The sequence below is a fragment of the Xiphophorus hellerii genome, chromosome 18, assembly GCF_003331165.1.
Source record: "Xiphophorus hellerii strain 12219 chromosome 18, Xiphophorus_hellerii-4.1, whole genome shotgun sequence".
NCBI lineage: Eukaryota > Metazoa > Chordata > Actinopteri > Cyprinodontiformes > Poeciliidae > Xiphophorus > Xiphophorus hellerii.
The window spans coordinates 15,536,760-15,558,737 of NC_045689.1; the positions used below are offsets into that span (position 1 = coordinate 15,536,760).

At 37.6% G+C, this 21,978-nt stretch overlaps 1 protein-coding gene across 1 annotated transcript; it reads right to left on the reverse strand.

The window, feature by feature from the left end:
* Window positions 1-10,055: 10,055 nt before the first annotated feature.
* On the reverse strand, window positions 10,056-21,526 carry barx2 (BARX homeobox 2). Its single transcript, XM_032545774.1, has 4 exons — window positions 21,086-21,526; window positions 15,040-15,355; window positions 12,314-12,398; window positions 10,056-11,542 (listed from the first exon to the last, which is right to left on the reverse strand). Exons 1-4 carry the CDS (start codon window positions 21,270-21,272, stop codon window positions 11,294-11,296), a joined length of 837 nt encoding a protein of 278 aa, XP_032401665.1. The 5' UTR covers window positions 21,273-21,526; the 3' UTR covers window positions 10,056-11,293.
* Window positions 21,527-21,978: the final 452 nt, after the last annotated feature.

Here is a 21,978-nt window from a genome sequence, read left to right on the forward strand (position 1 = left end):
ATGCACTCTTCTGCTTATTGAGTCTAAATCATTCAATTTAACACAAAATGTCAAAACATTGCTCCACCACCAAGAGGTTCTGAGTTGAAATTAGAATGTATGAGGAAGCTAAAGTGAACGGTTACAAAAGTGAACTGTAAATCATTATGTAAACACATTTCCTACTGACATAACATTACAAACATCACAAGATGAATATTTACAGACTTTTGCATTAACATCTGCCTGACAATTAACAACCACTTATGAAACCTTTCTAATGCAGTTCCTGGGTGTTGCCTGAAGAGCAATTATCAGCTCCTCTGTAGTTCAGCGGCAGAGTCTAAGCAGTCTGCAACTATTCAGTCTTGGTCCATATCTCAACCCTCCACCTTGGATGAATAGGACAAAGACAAAGGAAGGACTAAAAATGTGAACTATACTATAATGCAAAGTCTAGTCGTTCTGACAGATTATGTTTTTAGAGATATATGATGCATCCACAAAGACTGCATCTGCTGCTGGCACCAACAGACTCTATGACAAAGTGTCTTCTTGTTAGTTAATGTGCAAAAATCCACGTGCACTAGTACATAAAACATGTTCTTCCTTCTGCCATGCCCATGTATTTCATCACCTTTAAGTGCTTATGAAATTATCTTCATTCTATGATGGCTCAAAGCATTTTTCCCTTTGCTTCACCACTCAGCAATGTCGTTGTGCATTCAGTCTATTAAGCTAAAAAAGAACTCACCTAACCTGGACCAAAGAAACCTCACAAACTTACATATTTTCCATATCTTCCCCTGTTTTGTAGTTCCATTTGCATTTTTCTATTTCTAACTTATGAATACGTCCTTGTATATCTCTGGCGTGCATGTTGGCGTGTGCGTGCATGTGTTGTATGTGTGTGAGACTGAGTGTGAATGTGCTTCAACTTGTGCATGTGCACGCCAAGCTAATGGCCCCCTGCCAGATGCACAGAGATAACATCTTAAGGGAAGCATTACAACACTGCAAACTCAATTGAAATTATTTGAATGTTTATAGCAACCAGTGCCACAACAGGTGGAGAGGGATGAACCTTTGGCAGGTTGGAGCTGTGGTTTTGATGCCTTATGACAACAACTCACGAGGAACTGAACCAGTTGAGCATTTCACATATAAAGACAGTTTTGTCAGCTGTACTAAAAAAAATAACTAGGAGTTTACACAGCCTGGGATACGTGGTCTTTTGTTATGAGGTATAATTTGCCAAAAAAAGAGAGAAAAACAAGTGCATTATGATTTAATCTGTTACTATGTGGCTTCAGGCTTGTTTTTATTTTTAAAACCGCATCTTGTAAAACAAATTGAACCTTTCCGGAGTTGTTACACCATTATGGTTTTCATTTATACCCTCTTCTACTCACTTTACAGACTCTGCACAAGCGCTTTACCTTAATGGAATCTCTGTTATTATGAAGCTTTTTTCAAACTTTTTTTTATTTGTAGCTCACCCTTATTGTTTATGATCATCCAACCTGAATAAAACATGGAGCAACGTATTTCCCCTAATTATTCCACAGGTGAGTCACAATCACATCTGCTTCACATGTAGCAACTTGAATAAGCCACAAACATGGAAATGTGTTCACACATCTGATATTGTTTCATAATGTTAATGTAATCACAGTGATCTAATATTGTCATAGTACTAATGACAATTTAGATTTAATATTTTAAATTCATCCATTAATTTACATATGGTTTAGTAGATCCCAGATTAATAGATAAGATGCTCCATCCCCTTTTAACACCACACCTTGAGTTGACAGCTGACCTCTGTCTGCTCCATGACATCAGCCAAGTCAGAAAGGCAGAGAGCCCCCTTCACAGGTTCACTGAAATGCTCCACTGTCAGACAAGCTGACAGAAGAGAAGCTAAACATGCTGTGAAAACAGAGGATCCTCACATCATGCCAATCACCATCATCTATCCTTCATGTTTTTTATTATTTTTATTTCCCAAGTGGAAATATTTGAACGGACAGTAGGTCATTCACCTGTTTTGCCTCCTGGGCCAAAACAACATGCTTTAACTGACACTAAGTCCTTTTCCAAACACATACATGTTTCTGAAGGTAGGAATAATGTGAGGTTTCTCTCTGAGAAAAAAAAAGAAATTTATTCTGTCAGCACAGGAAAACTTCCCAGCATGGATTTGTGTCAAAACGAAACCTTAACTAAAGATAAGTTTGAAAAGGAAGTTTATTTTGTGCTGTGTAAAAAGAAAAAATCATCACACAGAATGTCGATGTCAACTGAGAGCACGGGTCTCGTGGGGAATCCAAAACTCTAGTCTAAGTAAACACATACACACACACACAACAAAAAAGCACAGACAGTTCACTTCATATCAGTTTGTTATGGACCTATGAAACGAGCTTTCAACAAATACGTAATTGCTCAGTCATTCAGCCACCCGGCTGATCCCACAGCCACAAAGCCAGCATAGCTTCTCTTTATGTGCGACTCTCTCTGACATTTCCTTGGCTTTAAAAATGCATCCTTTTAAAACTCGAGTTCTGGTGTAAAATGGGAATTACAAGCATACTGCATGTCGCCTAAACTGAAAACATTAAACCGTCAGGGAAAATCATGAGCCAAAGAATTACAGAAAAAAGGAAACTTATTGTTTAAGACTGAGAGGGTAAGAAGAATCCCAAAAGTGGAATGCAAATACAATAGTCACCATCTAACAAATACATTGTTTCTCAAATAAATATTTATATCTTGTTTTTTTTTTTTAAGCTGTAACAAAAACATTTCATTAATACAAATATCACTCGATTTATTGAGTGCACAAATAATTAAATGAGTAACTTACTAGTGAAGACTTGACTTATTATATGTTAAGATCAAATATGATTATTTTAATACATGTATTCAATTATCTCATACCTCCTTTTCTACTGTCCATCTTCAATGATATATTGCTTTGACCTGATAGTGTCATGAAATGGTGGTGGAAGATGGTCAGGGAAATGCAGCAGACCCAGGATGAGACGAGTAAGATGGTTTTAATAATGAATATCCAGAATTACACAGTCCAATAATGTCCAGAATCCCGGGCAGCACGGCCGAGCGGAAGCCAGGGCTCGACGCCGGTAGCAAACGGTTATGCAAAGGATGAGACGACGGACTGGGCACAACGATGACAGAGACTAGACACCAAATGAGACGAGGACCCGACAAAGACGCAGACACACAGGTGGCATTAAATACACAGAGGGTAATCACAGAAACGAGACACACCTGGGAATGATCAAGGGGAGACAGGATGGCACAGAGACTCAGGGACACAGAAAACTCAAAATAAATACACAGAAAAACACCGATCACCACAGATAGTAGTAGTGGCCTTCATGCAATGTCATTAACTGCATTGCTAATTATCCTATAAGTGTCATAAGTTGAGGCTCTTTAACCTTCTGTGATGAAGCAGAAAATGTTTTAGAAAGGCATATAGATGTTTGGAAAAAGAAATAACTGCTAAATTGTTTTATTACTATGCTGTAGCTGTCATTCCAACATTCACCAACATTCTTGTATTTTGCATGTTTTTGTCCTATAAAAGTGTACAGGACACAGACAGAGAAGAATAAGACATGCAGCAAAAGTCCCAACATTGGGCCTAGAAATCTAAACTGTGGCTTTGAAGACTTACACCCTCTGCATACATGGCACTGATCGTGATTTTTTAGTGATGGAACGATAACAGATGTCAAAGCGAATACGAATTATAAGCATTATGAGCATTATAAGTTATGAAAACTCACTCCAAATCATTTAGGAAAGATGTAACTGTAACAAACTTTCGTGCAGGCATTAAATACATTACAGAATGTGGATGGAAAATTTCTACTTGTTCTGTCATTGCTTTGTCTTTGCTGGTTTTTCTGATCCCACATGAACTATACTGTCCCACAAGACTACTAGTGCCACTGCTCTATGTACCGCGCTGGCATATGTATCTGTAAGCTCCCTGATGATCAACAAGAATACGCATGAAAGGAATGCAGAAGAAGGCTTCATCTGGAGGCACAATGGTTCTTAATGTTGAGCATAAATTGGCTTGTAAAGTCTCTTCTAACCCAGGGTAATTTTGTGATAATCCACAGATAATTTTGTGTACTTAGAGTCTGCTCAGTGCATCTCAGAGAAGCATTCACAACACACAGAGCTGTTGCATATCTGCCTCTTAAAAACTTAAAATCTCTTAATAAACACACCTGGGAAAGAGAAATTACTATTTTAGGGGATTTACAGGAAACAATTCGTTCTCTTTTCCTTGCCAGTTTCTGAAGCTGATGGTTCAGTTAATTAATTTGATTAATTTAATTTAAATTCAAGCAATATACAGTAGAAAATAAGTGAAACAGGAAGTTGGGAATATTCAACAAGGAAGGAAGCCATAGCCCCCATGGCACACTGACATTTATTTCATGTTTCATCCAAAAAGAGTTGCATCTTACGCAGGGGGATTTTCCGTAGATTTTACCCTTGTACAGGAGAAGAATTGCCCCAGAGAACTACTCTTGCTCCAGGAAAAGGTTCCTGCAGTGGAAATGCATTTACATCAGGAATAAATCAAGGTCCTTGTACAATATTCAGACGCTTAAAGATTAGTATCGAAAGAGTTGTTGAAACATGTAAACTTCTAGATTAACATTTTAATTCATTAGTCTGAAGTTAAAATAAAAACGATACAACAGTGATATACATAAGATAATTGGAAAGTGAAAATAGTCAAAGGCTAAACCAGGTCACAGCAAAGAAGGAAAAACAGCAGGCTTTTCTGAATTTGGTATGGATGACTCCAGGCTTCTCAGCTGTGCCTGAAAATGATTTATGGTCACAGTGAGAAACTCTGACTGTACCCACCACCCACATAGCCTTACCATATTGTTAGATTCACTTCTTTGTTTTTCCTGTTTGCTTGTATTTTTAATGAGCTATAAGAAGGAGTTGATAATGTACAGCAGGACATATTTTTAAAAAAAGGACTTGTAGTTTATGAATGTTACCCCCATTTTAATGTGCTCAACAGCTTTAGCAGATTTTAAAAACTGAAAGAACAGAAAAAACCAAAGAACTGCTCTCAATATGCATGAGGCATTTTGATTATGGTCCAAGTATTGTTCTTGCACTCACAATATAATAAAAGATCACTGCAAAGTGTTTGTCTATTATGAGATTGGTATACCTAAAGTCAAGATGACCAGTTGGCTTGCTACAGCCAGCTCACAATTACACAATCAAACTGGCTCTTCTGGAAACACAATGTGTTTAGAAAAAAGGCCAAAGATAAAAGCAATTGGGCCAATTTTTAATCAAGTATAAAGATCATCATTTCATACATTTAATTTATTAGAACTCTGTAAATATGCCCATGTTTTAATTATCTAGATAGGGCAAAGTGCAACTTTAATTTGCTATTTAAATACTTTTTTCATACAAGTGTTGTAAAAATGTGAACAGAGCTTTCCCATCAAAATGACTTCATTTGTAAACATAACACTGTGTACTGTGTACAAAGAGTCTTTGTCTTCTCAAAATTTCCAGTTGATATGTGAATAGAGTTTTCCTGCAGATGCACATTATACCAGCTGTGAGAACAAACAGCCCATAGGTCTGACAGACCTGGACTAGTGAGTATTTTGGTTGTCAACTTACAGGACAAGATAAAAAACTGTGTTAGTGAAGCTAAAATCAAATCTATGGATGGACTTTTAGTGTGATTTCAGATTGTTGCATTCAGAAATGAAATCAGAAGTAATTGTAATCCCATTTTTCAGTGGAATATATAAAACTTTACAGGTGGCATATAAAATGGCAATTACAAAATAAAATCAATTTGGTTTTCTCCAACCAAAAAAACAACACAAAATTAGAATTAGGATACATTAACAAAAATTCTGAATTGGATTTAGATCTGGACTTTGACTGGGAAAATTTAACGTATGAATATGATCTGACCAATAGTATTTCATTGCAGCCTTAGCTATATGTCTGTGGTTTCTTTCCTGTTAAAAGGGAAACCTCCACCCTGGTTTGCTACAGGTTTTCTTCCACCACTGCCCTATATTTACCTAGCTAACTAACCAGCTTTAAACTTCCCCACAACTTGTCCCTGACCTGTCTGTTGTGTTTCATGATCTTTATGATGCTGGTTATTCATTGAAATTTAAGTACACTCAGTTACAAACAATTCATAATTACATAAATTCAGAAGGATTTGGATTGCATTTTATTTGGAGATTTCACAGCAGGGGGGCTTGATCACAAATGAACACTATACTTTTCTGATTTTGTTTTAATATATATATATAAAAACATGTATCAATCCTCTTCCACTTCACAATTATGCTCTTCTCTGCGGGGGTTTATCACATACAGTTTACCCAAAATATCCTGCAATATTAGGTTGTAACATGATAACATGTTAAAATGCTTAAGGTTAAGAAACTAAACCAACAAGCATTAACACTATTGTTTCAAAAGTAGTGTTTTATTATCTGTTCATCAATTCAATTCTTGCCATAAACAGAAAACCATTTTAGTGAGTGTATTTGATTGTTGTTTTGTTTTTAATATTGGTCTTGCTGAAAATGTTGCTTTGATGACAGCAACGAGTCACCATGGAAAAAGGGCATCAAGCAATAAACTCTGGACTCACTAAATAACTCTGAACTCACTAGAGTTATTGGGCTGGGTGAGTACGTTAAAAATCAAGTAATTCTGCATCGCTGCTGGCTTATGTACAATAAGTACTGTAACTATGTATTTTATAATAATTCCGTACAGTGATCTACAGATCATCATGAACTGGTCATCTGTCGGCACCTGAAGGTCACACCACAAGTAAACTTTTATGACATTTACATATGACATTGACTATCCTGTGCAAATAGAGGTGAAACAATCACCTTTTTCTAAAGAGTTGCAATTATTTTCATAAATGAATAGTCCCTTTGACATTTTTTTACTGATGTGAATCTTCATGGAGCTCTGTAGAGTTTTAGGGTAGTCTGGTTTTGGTGATTTGGACATGAACTCTTGGGTAAAACTGACAGGTCTATTACTCTTCTCCTCCACAGCAGGCAGATATGCACCCTTCAGCCAGTAATTATGGCCTCTTTAACAAGCCTCACAATATCCTTGTAGCAAAAAACATACATTAGGCACACACACACATAAATACACAACCTCAAAGGAAGATTTATGAGCTTCAAAGCCAAGTGGTGGAGAGAACCACCTTCACCAGACATGTTGACCAGAGGATGAGAGTTAAAAAGACCACAGGGAGGTGGGCAGCGCTGTAAGTACTGTCTGACACTAAGAACATTACAGAAAAATCCCCTCGTAGACTAACAATGGATGCAATTAGATTTACTTTAAACACTTAATCATAAACCATCTCTGTTAAGTGTGATTGTGCAAAAGCTGGAAGTGATCCAGAAAAATCAGATTCATAAGATCCTGGCAAGAAAAGTTATTTTCATTGGGTTATGGCTTAGTTAAAAAAATAATTTAGATTTCCAAATCCCTGTAAATGAAAGGAATCCAATAGTTGTCAAAACATTTGGATGTCATCTATTGTTTTTTTTCCCAGTTGTGAAAGCATAGCAATTAAAATCCTTTATGGGATCCTAGTTTTAAATAATGTCAGTAATGACTTTAGTGCTTAAGAAAATACTAAAATCATAATGTTCAAATCTTTTAGTTCTCAAACTGTGGCTACTACTCAAGGTGGTGTTTGGGTTGCATTTAGTGCTAATCAGAATATGTAAATCTCATTAAATAAAATTTGAATTTCAGGCTTCAAAATAAACTTTACAAATTGAGCAAAAACTATGATGGTTTAATTTTTTAATTCAAAATTATTTGTGGTAGAAACCATCCATTGTGACTCGCAGAAAAATGACAATTACAGCACAGGAATGAGTCAGTGTATTCCTAAAGAAAACATAATCTTCCTCCATTGCAAATAAAGGGCTGCAGAACACAATGGAGATGATTGTTGTAGAGGACATCCGCCTTTAACGACTGGAGTCCTGTTTTTCATGCACTCTGCATTTAGAGATAACATCTGCTGTCATTTCCCAATGCAGCTGAAACACAGTGCTGACCTCTCCCCTGCCTCGCTCCAAACACTGCTAATTACCTGAGCGTATGCTAAGCTGACAAGTAAAGGTACACAGTCAATGTCTCTTTGTTGATGGAGAAGGACTGGGATAGGTTGAGACCACTAAACTTGAGTGACCTAAAACTGAACTTGGGCTGGTGAGAAACTAACAAGTTGTCCAATTAGGCCGTCGGCATCTTACTACAGGCCTGTTTCTGGAAAGGTTATCTAGCCGCACAACAATTAGCCCAGAGGAGCATCAAACATGCAGAGACTTGTTAAACGTAGTTCTATCTAGACTTGTCTCCATGCCTGCTGGCTTACATGTTGACTTTCAAAATAATATTTATTAACTTACCAACTTATAAATTAATCACAGCATTGCTAACAGACATGTGTCTATTCTTCAGGAATCTTTTCTAAAATACCAACATAATGCAGTTGCTCTCTCACAAACAAGTTTTAACATTTTATTCTTGTATGTCATAATAGTGGAGTGTTCCTCAAGTTCTGTATTCTCCATACTCTGCAATGATGTGTTTTCATGTGCTACCTTTTCAAAGTTGTGCAGAACATAGAGTTCCTTTGGTGCATGCACATTCTGGACCAACAGGCCCGTACAGAAAATTAATAATTAGTCTGCTACCGTCCGTACACTTTATTCGTTCCCTTCTGTTCTTTAGTCTTTTTCTTCTGCTGCATATACAGTTACATATCATATGTTTAGCAGGGTATCATCACTCTCTTAGTGAAAGTTATAGTGAAAAATACATATCTATGAGGGGATTATGGTCATTCAGCTGAGTTTAAATTATTGGTCAAGGGAGGAGCTAGTGACTTGTTTGGATAGACATGGAGATTCTTTTCCTAGATGCGTTGGATTATTAATTGAAGCAGTGAACTTTGTTTTTAATTTTTGATTAAGCACATTATCCCTATTGGTTGTATAAAGAAAAATTATGTAGTTGAAAATAAATGGTGCCATTTGTTTTTTTCAGAGCAGAAAAATGTGAATCTCGGTCATCATACTAGTCACTTCTTAAGACTGCTTGGAAGCAATGTTTCATGGGCTGTTATATTAGTTACAATATAATCATCCAGTTATATAGACTCTCAGTATCGTTGATACCCACAGCTGATGAATATATGTGAAGCCTGAGATGCTAAAGTTCCTGGAAAGTGGTGGAGTTGGTTGCTTACAGACTGAGAACATAAAATATTTGAAATACTTCAGCGAAGTGTGGGGGCTTCTGCCGGCGAGTACATACGAAACATCCTCAGAATGTTTGCTCAAGGCGTCAAAGCACAATATGCATTACTCAATGTTAACTCACACTGTTTGCTTTAGAAATCATCCGTGTCCGGTATCAGGACTAAAAATACACCTGAGCCTGGTCATCACATACCCAAGGAAACCATGGAGCTCCTGGGTGTACTATGTTGCAAATTGTGCATGTTAAATAAAAAAATAAAATAAACATCACACCATGAAGTCCTTAATAGCTTGTTTTTTTCTGAAATATGATCTCTTGAATATGATTTACAGCATTTCTTAGCTATTGATCATAGATCTTCAAAAGCTCCATTTGTTACTAACATCTCTAGAATAACTTGTCAGAGCTACTGCATCTGTTTGATTTATATTCGCTCTATATGACAGCACATTTAGAAAGTCATTTCAAAGGAACCTATAAGTACATTCATAACCAAACTGTTTTCATTGACACACCAAAAACAAACAGGCAGAGCCAGTTTCTAAGTGATAAAAAGTTTATATGCAGCCGAGCAGCTCTTAAAAGTGTGAGCCAACTCAAAGACGTATTTCCTTGTACGGATGGCTAAAAAAATAAATAAAAAAGAAAATTTTAAATGGTGGTTAACTGGAGCATAATAACAACAAGTCAAATTTAAATGACAGCTGTTTTATTCAGTGCATTTAAATACATAAACACACACTTGCATATACCAAAAATAATTTTATGGAGACCTAAAAAAATCAACAACACATCTTACCAGACAAGCATAATTTACATCTGAAAATACTGCACTTTTCATATGAACAAAGACAAATAAACTCTTGTATTTCAAATAGTGACTCCATAAAATGGTGAGTATTCGACAAGAGAGAGATTGATGGATACAGAGAAGTCACTAAGGGGCAACTGAAGACAGTGTTATGTTAATGCAGGTCTAACATACCGATTGGGGTACTCATGCAAAGCCTGCAGGCTGAAAATGTCTCTGAGATTTTAAATGTTCAACATTTGCTGTGTATTTATGGCTCAGGCTGTGATTTATTCCCTCAATGAATCATGACAGCTTAAGAGTCTTAGTGCCCTCGTAACTGAAAATCATCCTGACTCCCTTAGAAAAAGTACAGTTCAGGGGCTGACTTAAACATTTATACATAATAAGTATATTAATCTAATTCAAACAGCAGATAAAAATATGGTTTACATACGTACATAAAGTGTTTTTTTTTTAGCTGTAAAATAAAAATATAAATGAAAACTTTACTGGCAGTAAAGAAACATTTGAGGCTCAAAGCTGTACAGTATAACTTAAACCTGCAGACTGAGGTTTCATTTGCTTGCCTGTAAAAATCTGTCTCCAAGTTTTGGCACTTGATTGAAAAAATATACTGTCTTTGATGGTTATATTACCAACAAATAAAAGCTTTCCTCTGAAACCAACAAGGCACATATTAACAGTTTTTGGCAGTTGGTTATTAATACAAAGACACATAGACTTAATATTATAAGGCAGTGTTGGATATCTGACAGCTTTGTAAGCTGAGAGGTGTGTGCAAGCTAGTTGAGCATTTGATATAGTCATCATGTTGTGATAAAAGCTTGACTGACCTGTTTTGGGTTTGACAAAATTACCCTCCTTTATAATATGAACCAAAACGGCTGTAAGATTATCAGTCCAATCAGTGTGTATTAGTGTTATGTTGTTCTATAATACTTTTTCCAGTACACTAAAACATACATGGGTGCATTGGTACTGACTGGGCACCATCAAAGTGAATCCAGTCATCCTGCTAAAGCAAACGACTCTATATACCAAACAAGCTTTGTACACTGATCCTGAGGCACTATTTGTTTTCAGGTTGGCATTAGTCTTTGGTTGGTTTATTCTCGCTTAGCTGGCTAAGTGAGTTTCTGACATTAGGAGTGGCTGCTGCTCCTGCTCCGATCCCTCAATTGCTCTGCTTGGACTGTGAGTTTCTGAACTGAGATCCTGAGGTTCATCAGATGCCCTCCTCATCTGTTCCTCTTCCTCCATCTTCAGTCTTCGCTCTTCAGCCTCTATTTCCTCCGTGGTAGGAATGGAGTTCTTCTTTGGTCTTCCCTTGGGCTTGGTTGGGGCCTCATGACCTCCTTTGAGCACCTAGAAAAACACACAGACAGCATTAGTGGAGGGCTCCGGTAATAAATGGCAGCAGGAGTCAAAGGCAATGCTTGCTATTATAGTAATTAAGAGAAGACATATTGCTGCTTGCTTGGCCTTGTGCACTCATTCATCTTTAACGATTTCAGGTCTTTTTTTGTTCCCTGTGTTGTTGACCCTTCTACAAAAGTGTTTGCTCTTACCACAATCATCATCAGTCAAGGCTTAGCCTTTCCACACCTTCTCTTCCTGCCATATGGCTACCTATGACATGTTGCTCACATTATTAAAATGACCATAGTTATACTAAAAATAGATGCAATGCCTAACAGCAAATGATGCACTTTATTAATATCTATATTTATATCTATTTATATCTATATTTATATTGGAATGCATGTCACATTACTGAAAATTTGAGCTGTGTTTTTATTGTTGCTTAGGTGAATAGCGCTCCAACATTGTTTCCAGCGCATCTGATTTTATAAGATCAATAAATATCAAAATAAAATAAAACCAGACAGTGACACCATGTCAAAAGAAACATATCCTGTCCTCATGCAATAGCTGAGAAAACTTATACATCCATCATCCTGATGCACAATCAAAATGACTTTCAGGATCAGCATTGTTAGGTATATTCAGAATAGGAGTATAATGACATTGTATCCCAGTTGAAAATAAATATTTGTTGAATCACAATTATTTTGGCAGTCTACTGGGAAAAAATTCAAAATGTTCATTGATTGTGCTAGGATATGCAAGTCTTACCATTTTCTTCCATTTCATACGTCTGTTTTGGTACCATGTTTTCACTTGAAGCTGTGTGAGACCCAGGGACTGAGCCAGGTCCAATCTGGAAAAAAAAACAAAACAATTAAAACAAAATTAAATGCACATCAGGCTGATATTTGTTGTACTTTTTGGACTTCTTAGGCAGAAAAAATAAGCTAAAAAATTATGATAAACTTGGCAAATAAAAAGGTATATTTTGGAAAAAAAAAAACAGCTTAACATCATAATGGTATGGTTAAATATTTCAGTATATATAGAAGTTGCATTTTTTCTAACCCAAAGAAATATTGCTGGCTCTTTTCCTTAGCCCAAATTTAACCTCCTGTTTTGTTGGATCACTCCATATAGCCTGTACAGTATAAGAGCTCACACTAACACTTGTTTTTTTTTTTTTTGTCTTGGGTCTAAAAATCTTTAGTTATCCAACACAGTACACACTACAAACAAAAGACATGTCTTAATGCTTGAACTGAGAGTAGAATGCATCCACCACATGTGGTGATGCATGACAAATTGTAAAGTGTAACGCAAAACCTCAGGAAGGGACAGATATAGTTAACAAGGAGACCCTGTGTTACAGGAGAAGAAAGGTTATCAATTTTTAAGTGGGATTTCCTCTTTCCTGTTCCTCAAAAAGGCATTTAACAGTCAGATGAAAGGTTTTTCGATACTCTCAGAGAAGCCACCCAACTTTTACTTGATGGTGAAAGTGGAAACCAAGTCATGAAATAAAGGGCTAGCATAATTTAAAAAACAGCACCAAAGGAAGAAAATAAAACTTTTTAAATTCATAAAACTATTTGGATTAAACCATACATAAAGAATGTCTATCAAACATGGTTTTCAAACATAAACCAATGTAGAGCATGTCAATAACTGGAGGTAAAGTACAAGCAACAGAAGACGAAAGAAAATATTTCTTCACAGTTATTGAAGGACTGAAACCATGCACTCAGAAACGATGTCAGTTACTCCTTTCAGGTAACTTCAAGGATTCTGTTTTGTTCCATCTGCACAATTTTCACAAAGTGCTTTGCAAAATATGTTAATGAAAATATTGACAATGGGAATGATGACAGGGTTGATGAGCAAAACCCTAATTAACATAAGCTAATGATTCATAAAATCATTAAGGATGCAATGACAGGTAATTAAGTCTTTTTAGAAATATTTTTGATTTTGGTTACACTTGCCCTCACACATAGCTTGAGCTTACGACCGCAGAGGCTCCATGCCAAGAAAACAGAGGAAAAAAGGCGAATGCATCTTTAGATCACAACAAACCCAAGTATGGAGCATGCCACACCTTTGATGTGGGATTTTAAAAAGGGGATTTTCTCTGCTGATGTTTTTGCTTCATCTGGGTATTTAATTAACTCCCAACACTGTGTTAGAGTCAGATATTTTGACAGAACACTAAAGTTTGGCATGGCCATTCATACGGATGGTTGGTTTGATCACTGAGCTGTGCTCTGCCTCGGGGCTTCTGCTTTAAGATGAGGTGTGGCGTCACTCCAGCAGCTACAGGGAAGTCAAAGTGTGATATATTCAATAATACATTGCAGGAGCTTTATTCAAAGAGAGGATGTGTGTGGAAAAACAGATGGTACACTTGCTATTTCCAAAATATGCAGATCTGTTTTTGAAAAGGATGTGGTCCGCCACATCATTAAAAATAACTTGCAATCCCTGCCTGAACAGAGCTACATTGCTGTTAACATTCTCCTTGCATATTAATGCACATGGCTATTTAGTGTCACCTCAGCTTTTTACATTTTTATTTGCTTTTATGAACCACTGATTAGAACCATGTATGTGAAATAAATAAAATTGTTGGATCTGGGGTGCACTAAAATGGTTTAAAATTCTTTCTGTGCAGGTGCAGGAAAGCTTTTTACAACATTTATGGCTTAATCCCATTCGTGATTAAAATGGAAAAGCAGCCTGCAGGCTAAATATAAATGTTAAGTGCATAACGTTACTGGAAAATATGCTCTAACCTCATGTCAGTCTTATGCTCCACAGCATGGAACAGAAGACACACATATTAACATATAGATTACTTCACCTCTATGTCCAAAAGTAAATACCCTTAATGTACACCTGCACAAGTTAAATGATTGGCAGTAAATCTGTGTAAAACATCACTGTTTGCTTGTGTTGGCTTATGTCCCTCCTTTTTGCGAACAAGGAAGTGGAGCTTTTTTTGCTGTTAAGGTGCTCAGGGTTAAAACGTTAACTCTTGTCCCAACTAGAATACTGAGGTAATACTCTGGCTCCGGTGGATTCATATTAAATGAGACAACCCCCACAGGACAAATCACAAATTATGTTGTTAAGTTAACTACAGCTTGATAAGTGCATTTACGGCTTTGTGAATGTCCTTGAGCAAGCGTGCCTGTTGAGAACTTTTGAAAATGTGCTCTCGATCAAATAAAGTACACAGGTTGTCAAAATCTTTGCACTGAGTGATATTTATATTGCTTTGGTATCAAGCACATTAGGCTTGTTTAATACCTGTAGATCACTTTCAAATTGCCCTTTTATTTGAGTCCTTTTTTCCCATCTTTGGGCAAACAATCTTTTTGGTAGCTATGAGGTGTAGTCATAATAAATCATTTCTAGGCTGTTAGTTAATTATAAAAAAAATTGTACTATACATCAACACTAATCTGACAATTTATGTGATAAACTTTACCAACCTATCAGGTGTGGACAAGTATTTCTGCTTCTGGAACTTCTTCTCAAGTCCCATCAACTGCAGCTCAGTGAAGATGGTGCGGCTGCGGCGGGGCTTCTTCAGGCGGGGCGTGCTGCTCTCTGTCTCTGATTCGCTGCTGATGCTGAGGGGCGTCTGACTGGGTGAGGGTTCAGACCCTCGTGGGAGCTGCGGGGACATGAGGGGCAGGTGCGAGGATACCGTGCCCGGGGAGGACGGTTGCGGCAGGTGGGGCTGCACATTGGGCGGCTGCCGCGTGATCACCGAGAGCAGCGGGTAGGAACGCAGTGTCGACGAACCTGGAATGGCACAGACATTGAGGGAGTTCAAAAACACATGGGAAAACGTGAATTTCAAGTTCAGCAATTACATGAAACATCCTTGTGGATAATTGTAACTTTTTAGCTGCCCCCCTCAGTCACCTTTTGATAGCGGCAATATTGACTGGCTGTAATTTTTCAGACAGCTTCATTGTGTCACTGCAAAAAGTACTTTGGAATTGACCTCTTGTATGTAGAGGGCTGTGATCCCATGACGCAGGCGCTGTTTTACACTCACTCAATGAACCTTTGAACCGAAAGGATGATTTTTCAAAGGTTGTTAAAAATGAAATAGTTTCCTAAGCACAAAATGAACACATTTACAGAATACTATATGTTTGTTGCAAGATCTAAAATATGATTTTAAATAAAATCTTTCATGTATTTACATTTTACCCTGTCTTGCATTATCTCCAGCTTTGTACAAAGTTCCATACAATTAACCTATAGCTCTATAAATGAGACCATATGAACTGCAGACACCAGAATCAATAAAATGTAACATTTGTCTGCAGCCAAGGCAGAAGGGATGGAGACCTGAAGGTTGCAGGGTAAAATTCAGATTAGCCTTTTCATGTTTTTTTTGGCATAAACTCACATAGGACAAACTAGGAAATCTCAGAAAAATATAGAGTACTACATAAAACTTAAAAGTTGGATGTTTGATTTCTCTTGACACACACAGTGTCCGTTGAAGACCTGGACTTTGTGTTCTATCGTTGGTTTTTCTCACTTGCAGTGCTTCTAAAGAGTTTTGTCTCTCAACTCAGAGAAAGAAAACTCTTTCAAGAAAAACAAAATAAAAAACATTTCTTAAGCAGTGATCAATGAGCGCATAGGTTTGAAACCATCATTTGTTTCAGAAATTCAGAGTAAATTCTATTTAAGGTACTTATCAGTAACGAGAAAGAAAATGACTGCATGCAGGTAGCCACAGTTACCCTGCTTACAGAGAAACACACACACACACACACAGATCAGACACTGCCTTAGGCTCATCATGACATCATGGTAAAGCGCTGAGGTCACCACTAACCCTTCAATGTTAGATTGCTGGTTTGCAACAAGCCTGAACAAGAAGTCGCCTTTTCACGCCTTGTCTGTTCTTGCATGGTGTTTCTGCCTTCCCATTTATGTTGTCACTCTTTCTCTCTCCATAAGTCAAATCCATGTTTATGTTACTAATAAATCATCTGACTAAAACGTTTGCACTCATTTGTAAGGGAGAAAATTTTTAACATTGACATTTAGCGAACTGTAATTCATGGAATGGAAGGCTCCACGTTGACTCATGTCTACCTGGAGGAAGAGCTGCGCTTTGTGTGTGTGTTTTTTTTTTGTCCTCACACTTCGGAAGACATCTCCTGTCAGTAAAGAGCTCGAGGATGCCTCTGGACTACCCCACCCCACCCCGTTCCCACCCACCCCATCACAAGAACACTGAGACCACAGGGAGAAATGTCAGTACTCATGGTGACTTTCCACTGACGGCAAGGCCAGCTCAGTGACATGCTGCTGACAAGCGTTGGTGTCCTGTCAATAGTCTACAAATAAACTGTTTGAGGAGCTGCAGGAACGCAACTCAGCCCCCTGCAAAGGCACATGGATCCTTCTGATAATCACAGTTGGAATGCAAGAACTGGAACAAGTGCTTATAGTAACCATTACAGAAGGCTGCTAATAATAGCTTAAGAAGAGCAGCTAGTTAAGCATTACTATAAAAGCCAGGTGCTTCTTCATTAAAAAAATTGCTTGTAATGTTGTTATTCAGAAGATCTAGTAGTTAGCAATGATATGAAAATGATAGGTTGCTCACCTAAAGATGGCTCTTTCCTCAACACATTGTGCACACAGGTCAAACAGAAATCAGCCTGTAGCATAAACCACTTTCAGATCTGATTAATTGCTCATTTCTTTTAGGCAGGGAAAGATCTAATGGCAACAATAAATGGTCTAATGGCAGGGAGCTGACAGCCTGTCAAACATTATCCTCAACTGAAGATGGAAGAGTGTGTCTTTGTGTGTGTGAGCGCATACTCGCCTACATGTTGACATGGGCGTTATCGGCCTCCTCGAGTCAACTTTATCCCTAATGGGTGGGTTTATTGTCTGTGGCGGATTAAGCCTTAAGATGGGATGAAACTTCTTTTTTGCTCTCTTGGGCTCCGTGTAAGCTCTGTCCAAGCCAGCTATGCACTGTGCTCTGTGCACTCCTGCTCTTTATGTATATTTGTCATTATGCTGTCAGGTGAGATTACACACAGTTGATCTTAAGCTCTCTCACCTCTGCCAGAAAACACCACTAAGCACTCTCTGCCCTGGCTCCTGCTGATAGATGGGCCTCCAAATGAAATATCATAACCTGCCAATAGATTGTTTGCTGTTAAGTCTCCAGGTCAGGCCTTAATATCTCTGATTCAGAGGCAGCTAGTGGAGAACTTTGGGGCTTAGGGTCCTGGGGTCTCCAAGAGAACTTGGAACCATGCAACAGGTTGACAAATGTACACATACAAGGAGAAATGTAGATAGTCTGAAAATTACATTGACAGAGCTCTAACTTGAAGTAGTATGAGCAAATACAATTGTCATAAAAAGAGCCGGAGATTTTTTTTTTTTTTTACAAAAATACAATGATTTAAAGAATAGTACAAAAACAAATCAAAACTACTGTCACCAGATGGCAAAAATAAAGCTGGGATCCACACACAAAAAAACCCGAGTTCTTTGACTTTAGTAAGTATGCTAGATTCCAGCATCAATTCTGAAGCATTTTCATCCTGTCTCACTGACCTTTTTTCTTCGGAATACAACTTAGATTAGATACGATGAACATCAGTCAGGGGGAACACTCCAGCTACAAGCTTTTTAATCTTATCTTTGATCCAAAAATTTACTCAGCCATCATGAATGCTAATGTGGATGCAAATGGTAATGGGAATAATAATCAGCTTTAACGATTTTGGTACCAATTTGTTTACATTCCTTTAAGAAGTTCTGTATTTGATTGCTTTCACGCTGTAGTCTGCTGGTATCTCTTCACATCCAGTGTAATGCGTGGTAAGCACTCTACGAAGGGCATCAACACACCAGACGACTTTGTAACTTGATGGATTCCAAGTGTTCACTCATCCTCTTTCTACAATGCACATCGTTCTTTATGTGGTAATTTATAACTTACTTTGAATGATCTTTCACAAGCAGTCAAAGTTTGCGTTGAAGAATGATCTGCAAATATATGCAGTGTTCTCAACATACAGATCAGAGATTTTTTGCAGCAGTGTAAATTACAAATAAAACCCTCTGATGAATAATTAAGAATGAAACAAATAGAGAAAAGCACAAGACAAGCACAATTGGCCTTTTTAGCCCTTTTTAGCAATACTTTTTTCTGTGAATTAATGCCACCTGTGGTTTTTGAGTTTGATTTAAACAGGAGTATATTTTCTGTTAAATAATTAAAAATGAAGAGAAAAACAATTTTTAAAACTGCTAGATTGTCTCATTTAGGACAAATTGCACGTGACATGATTTGTACCGATTTTGAAAGCAAGTCTGGCCCATGTGTTTCAAGATAATTTAAGCATTTCTGCTGCTGCGTCAATAGCTTGGAAACAAATAAAAATAAATAACTTTTCTTGAATTCACTATAAACTTATGCAGAAAAAATTGAGAGGAAAATAAAGAGTTTCTTGCCTGATTATTTTAGTCCTGTGCTAGTCAGTCCAATGAGTTTTTATGTTATGAAGTGACTAATGCAATCAGGCAAGAGTCGGTTTATTTCAAAGTGGGTTTGGCACAGAGAATACAAACGTGGGGTTAGAGGCATTTTAGCTTCGAGTAGATCACAGTCAGGTTTTATGAATAGAGCAGAATAGAAGAACAAAAATAGCCTTCATTGTCCCACAGGGGGGAAATTCAGGTGTAACAGCAGCAACTCAAGTGAAGCCCGTGGGTGACTTTGTAAGCAAATGTTTTTGCTTACAAAATAGACCTGTGTGTGTTAAGAGACAAGGACGATGGAAGAAAGATACTGTACCTCACAAAGGATCGCTAGATTGATAGGTGAGAAACACATTATGGACGATGAAAAACTTCTCTTGTTATCAACTTCTGTGGACAACACATTACTGGCATGACTGTCTTTCAGCGGCCTCCGCTGGCAGCAGGATGAAATAACATCTTTTTTTTTTTTTTTTTTTTTAATGAAGTCAACTTTTCCTGTCATGCAGAGGCCATTCACCTCTCTTTGGTCCCAAAGGGTGCTAAAAAGGTTACGAGCTTCTATATCGAGCATTAGAAGTCATTGATGCTGGGGACTGTACTGTGCCTCACACGCCCCTGCAGCTACAAATAAGCGGTGCGCAGAGTGTTCTGATATGTGGCGGCGGGTTACTTTATACATCTGAAGAGAGGGGGTGCCGAAGCCCAGTCAGTCACAGTGCCCTCAAGCATTACCAAGCTATATCAGACGGATGAGCGAATTACTGCTCCCTATTTATATTCAGCGACAGCGCTGTCATCATCAGATTGCTGGGGCTATTATTTCAGACTTTAGAGCAATTATGTTAATGAATAGTAGAAAAAAGGCTGAGTGTATTTGCATTTTCTAAACAATATCCAATAAAATTCTATCTATCTATCTATCTATCTATCTATCTATCTATCTATCTATCTATCTATCTATCTATCTATCTATCTATCTATCTATCTATCTTTCTATCTATCTATCTATCTATCTATCTGAATGTAATTTTTAAAGGATACATTATCAGACGAAAAACAAGAACAACAACATATGAGTAACAAAGAATTTTATCTGATTTCATTCAAGTGTCAGTGCTCTGCAGGTGCTTCTCACACTGACTTGCACGTTTCCTGCGAACATCTTTGCATCGAGTCACGTACGCAACATATCAGCGTCCAACAGCATGACCATCCATCTATGCGTAAAATGTCCCAAACTCATTACGGATGGCCTTTGAGCTTGACACAACAGTCATACTAATCAAAGCAAACACAATCTGGTAGATCAAAGGTTACAGCGTTGGGGTTAAGATTTTTTTTTACTTGACCTGCGCTCTGCGTTTCTGTCTCATTGCCTCCTTAGGTGACTTTTTTTTTTTCCAGCTACGCCGCTTATCAGTTGGGCCATCTATCATTTGCGCTCAACAAAGAGCCCTCAAGCATCACTGACGCTGTCTGACTCTACCGCTTGTCTTTGATTTACAGCGTTGAACGCTTTGTGGAGATAAGCGGAGAGTGAGGAAATCTCTGGGGAAGAGTTTAAGAAAAACAATAAATTATCCGTGAAAATGGTTAGTTCAGCAATAAAACAATTATGCAAGCGCATAATTGTGAAATAATGAATTTAGTAAATGATGCATATAATCGTTTAATTGAAATAAAAAATTAATTTGTAGATACAGCCGTACGCGCACAAAGAATAGTGAAAAAAAAAGATAAAATAAAAACACCTCAATTAATTTAGTTAGGCCAGCGGTACAATCAACAACACCCACTTTATTGTATTTTGATCTAGTTTCATCTGTTTCATTCAGACAAAATTGAACGTGACAATCCACGTTAGGTACAAATTGTATAACTTCAGTTTGCGATAAACTGCAACTATAAAAATTCAAGATATGAGTTTCCATGCTTTAAGAAAACATTATTTGCAGTCGAGCAATTACTGGACGTAAGTCGGTTTACCTGAACATGAATGAAGAGGCTTTGGTCGAACGATGAGAGAAGGACACATGGAGTACAGAGAAAGTTTCTCAAAGTAATCACAAGTTTCTCTGGAGAGGATCTCGTCAATCATGAAAGTCTTGTAGCGCCTCCTGGCCGCCTTCAGCTGCCCGGGGGAGGAGAGCCTCAGCTCGGCTTGACAGTGCATGGTGTGTCCCCTGTGCGCTCTCTTTGCTGGTACACAACTTAATCTAAGTATGTTTGAGCCTGTGGGTTTAAACGGCAGGAAGAAATGCGAGTACCGAAGTTCATGCGTTTAGAGAAGTCATTATCTATGTCTGAAAATGCGGCTTTTGCTCTTCTTCCCTGAATGAGTGGCGGCGAAGATCCGCAGCTTTCAACTTGAGCTGCGCAGGACGCCTCGGTGGTAATGCGCTGCGCTCACACCCTCTGCTATATAAACCATCCGTGTACTCATCTCAATGCTCCTATTCTCTCTCTCTCTTCCTTCTCTCTCTCTCTCTCTTACACATACATACACAAGGACACATCCCAAACACTTCCACCTCCCTCTCTACATATACACTTAACAATATCGAGAGCATTATAACGTAAGCACAAACGATATTTCCTATAAACTAATGTTTTTGACAAAGTGATCGAAAATAAAACATTCAAAGGTGAAGGAAATATGTTATTTTTAATAAACGTGAGTTTCCAGAAACCTGCCACTTCTAATAAAAGCGTTGTTTGTCTTGTTCCAAGTCTGAATATAATTAATTCAATTAATTAGTCTATTTATTTTTATTATGGAATATATAATTTATAAATGAGTTAAATTAGGCCAGTTTTCAAGTATCCACATGTGATAAAATATTGTTACTTTTTGACTGGTTTCTTGTGATTCTTTAATT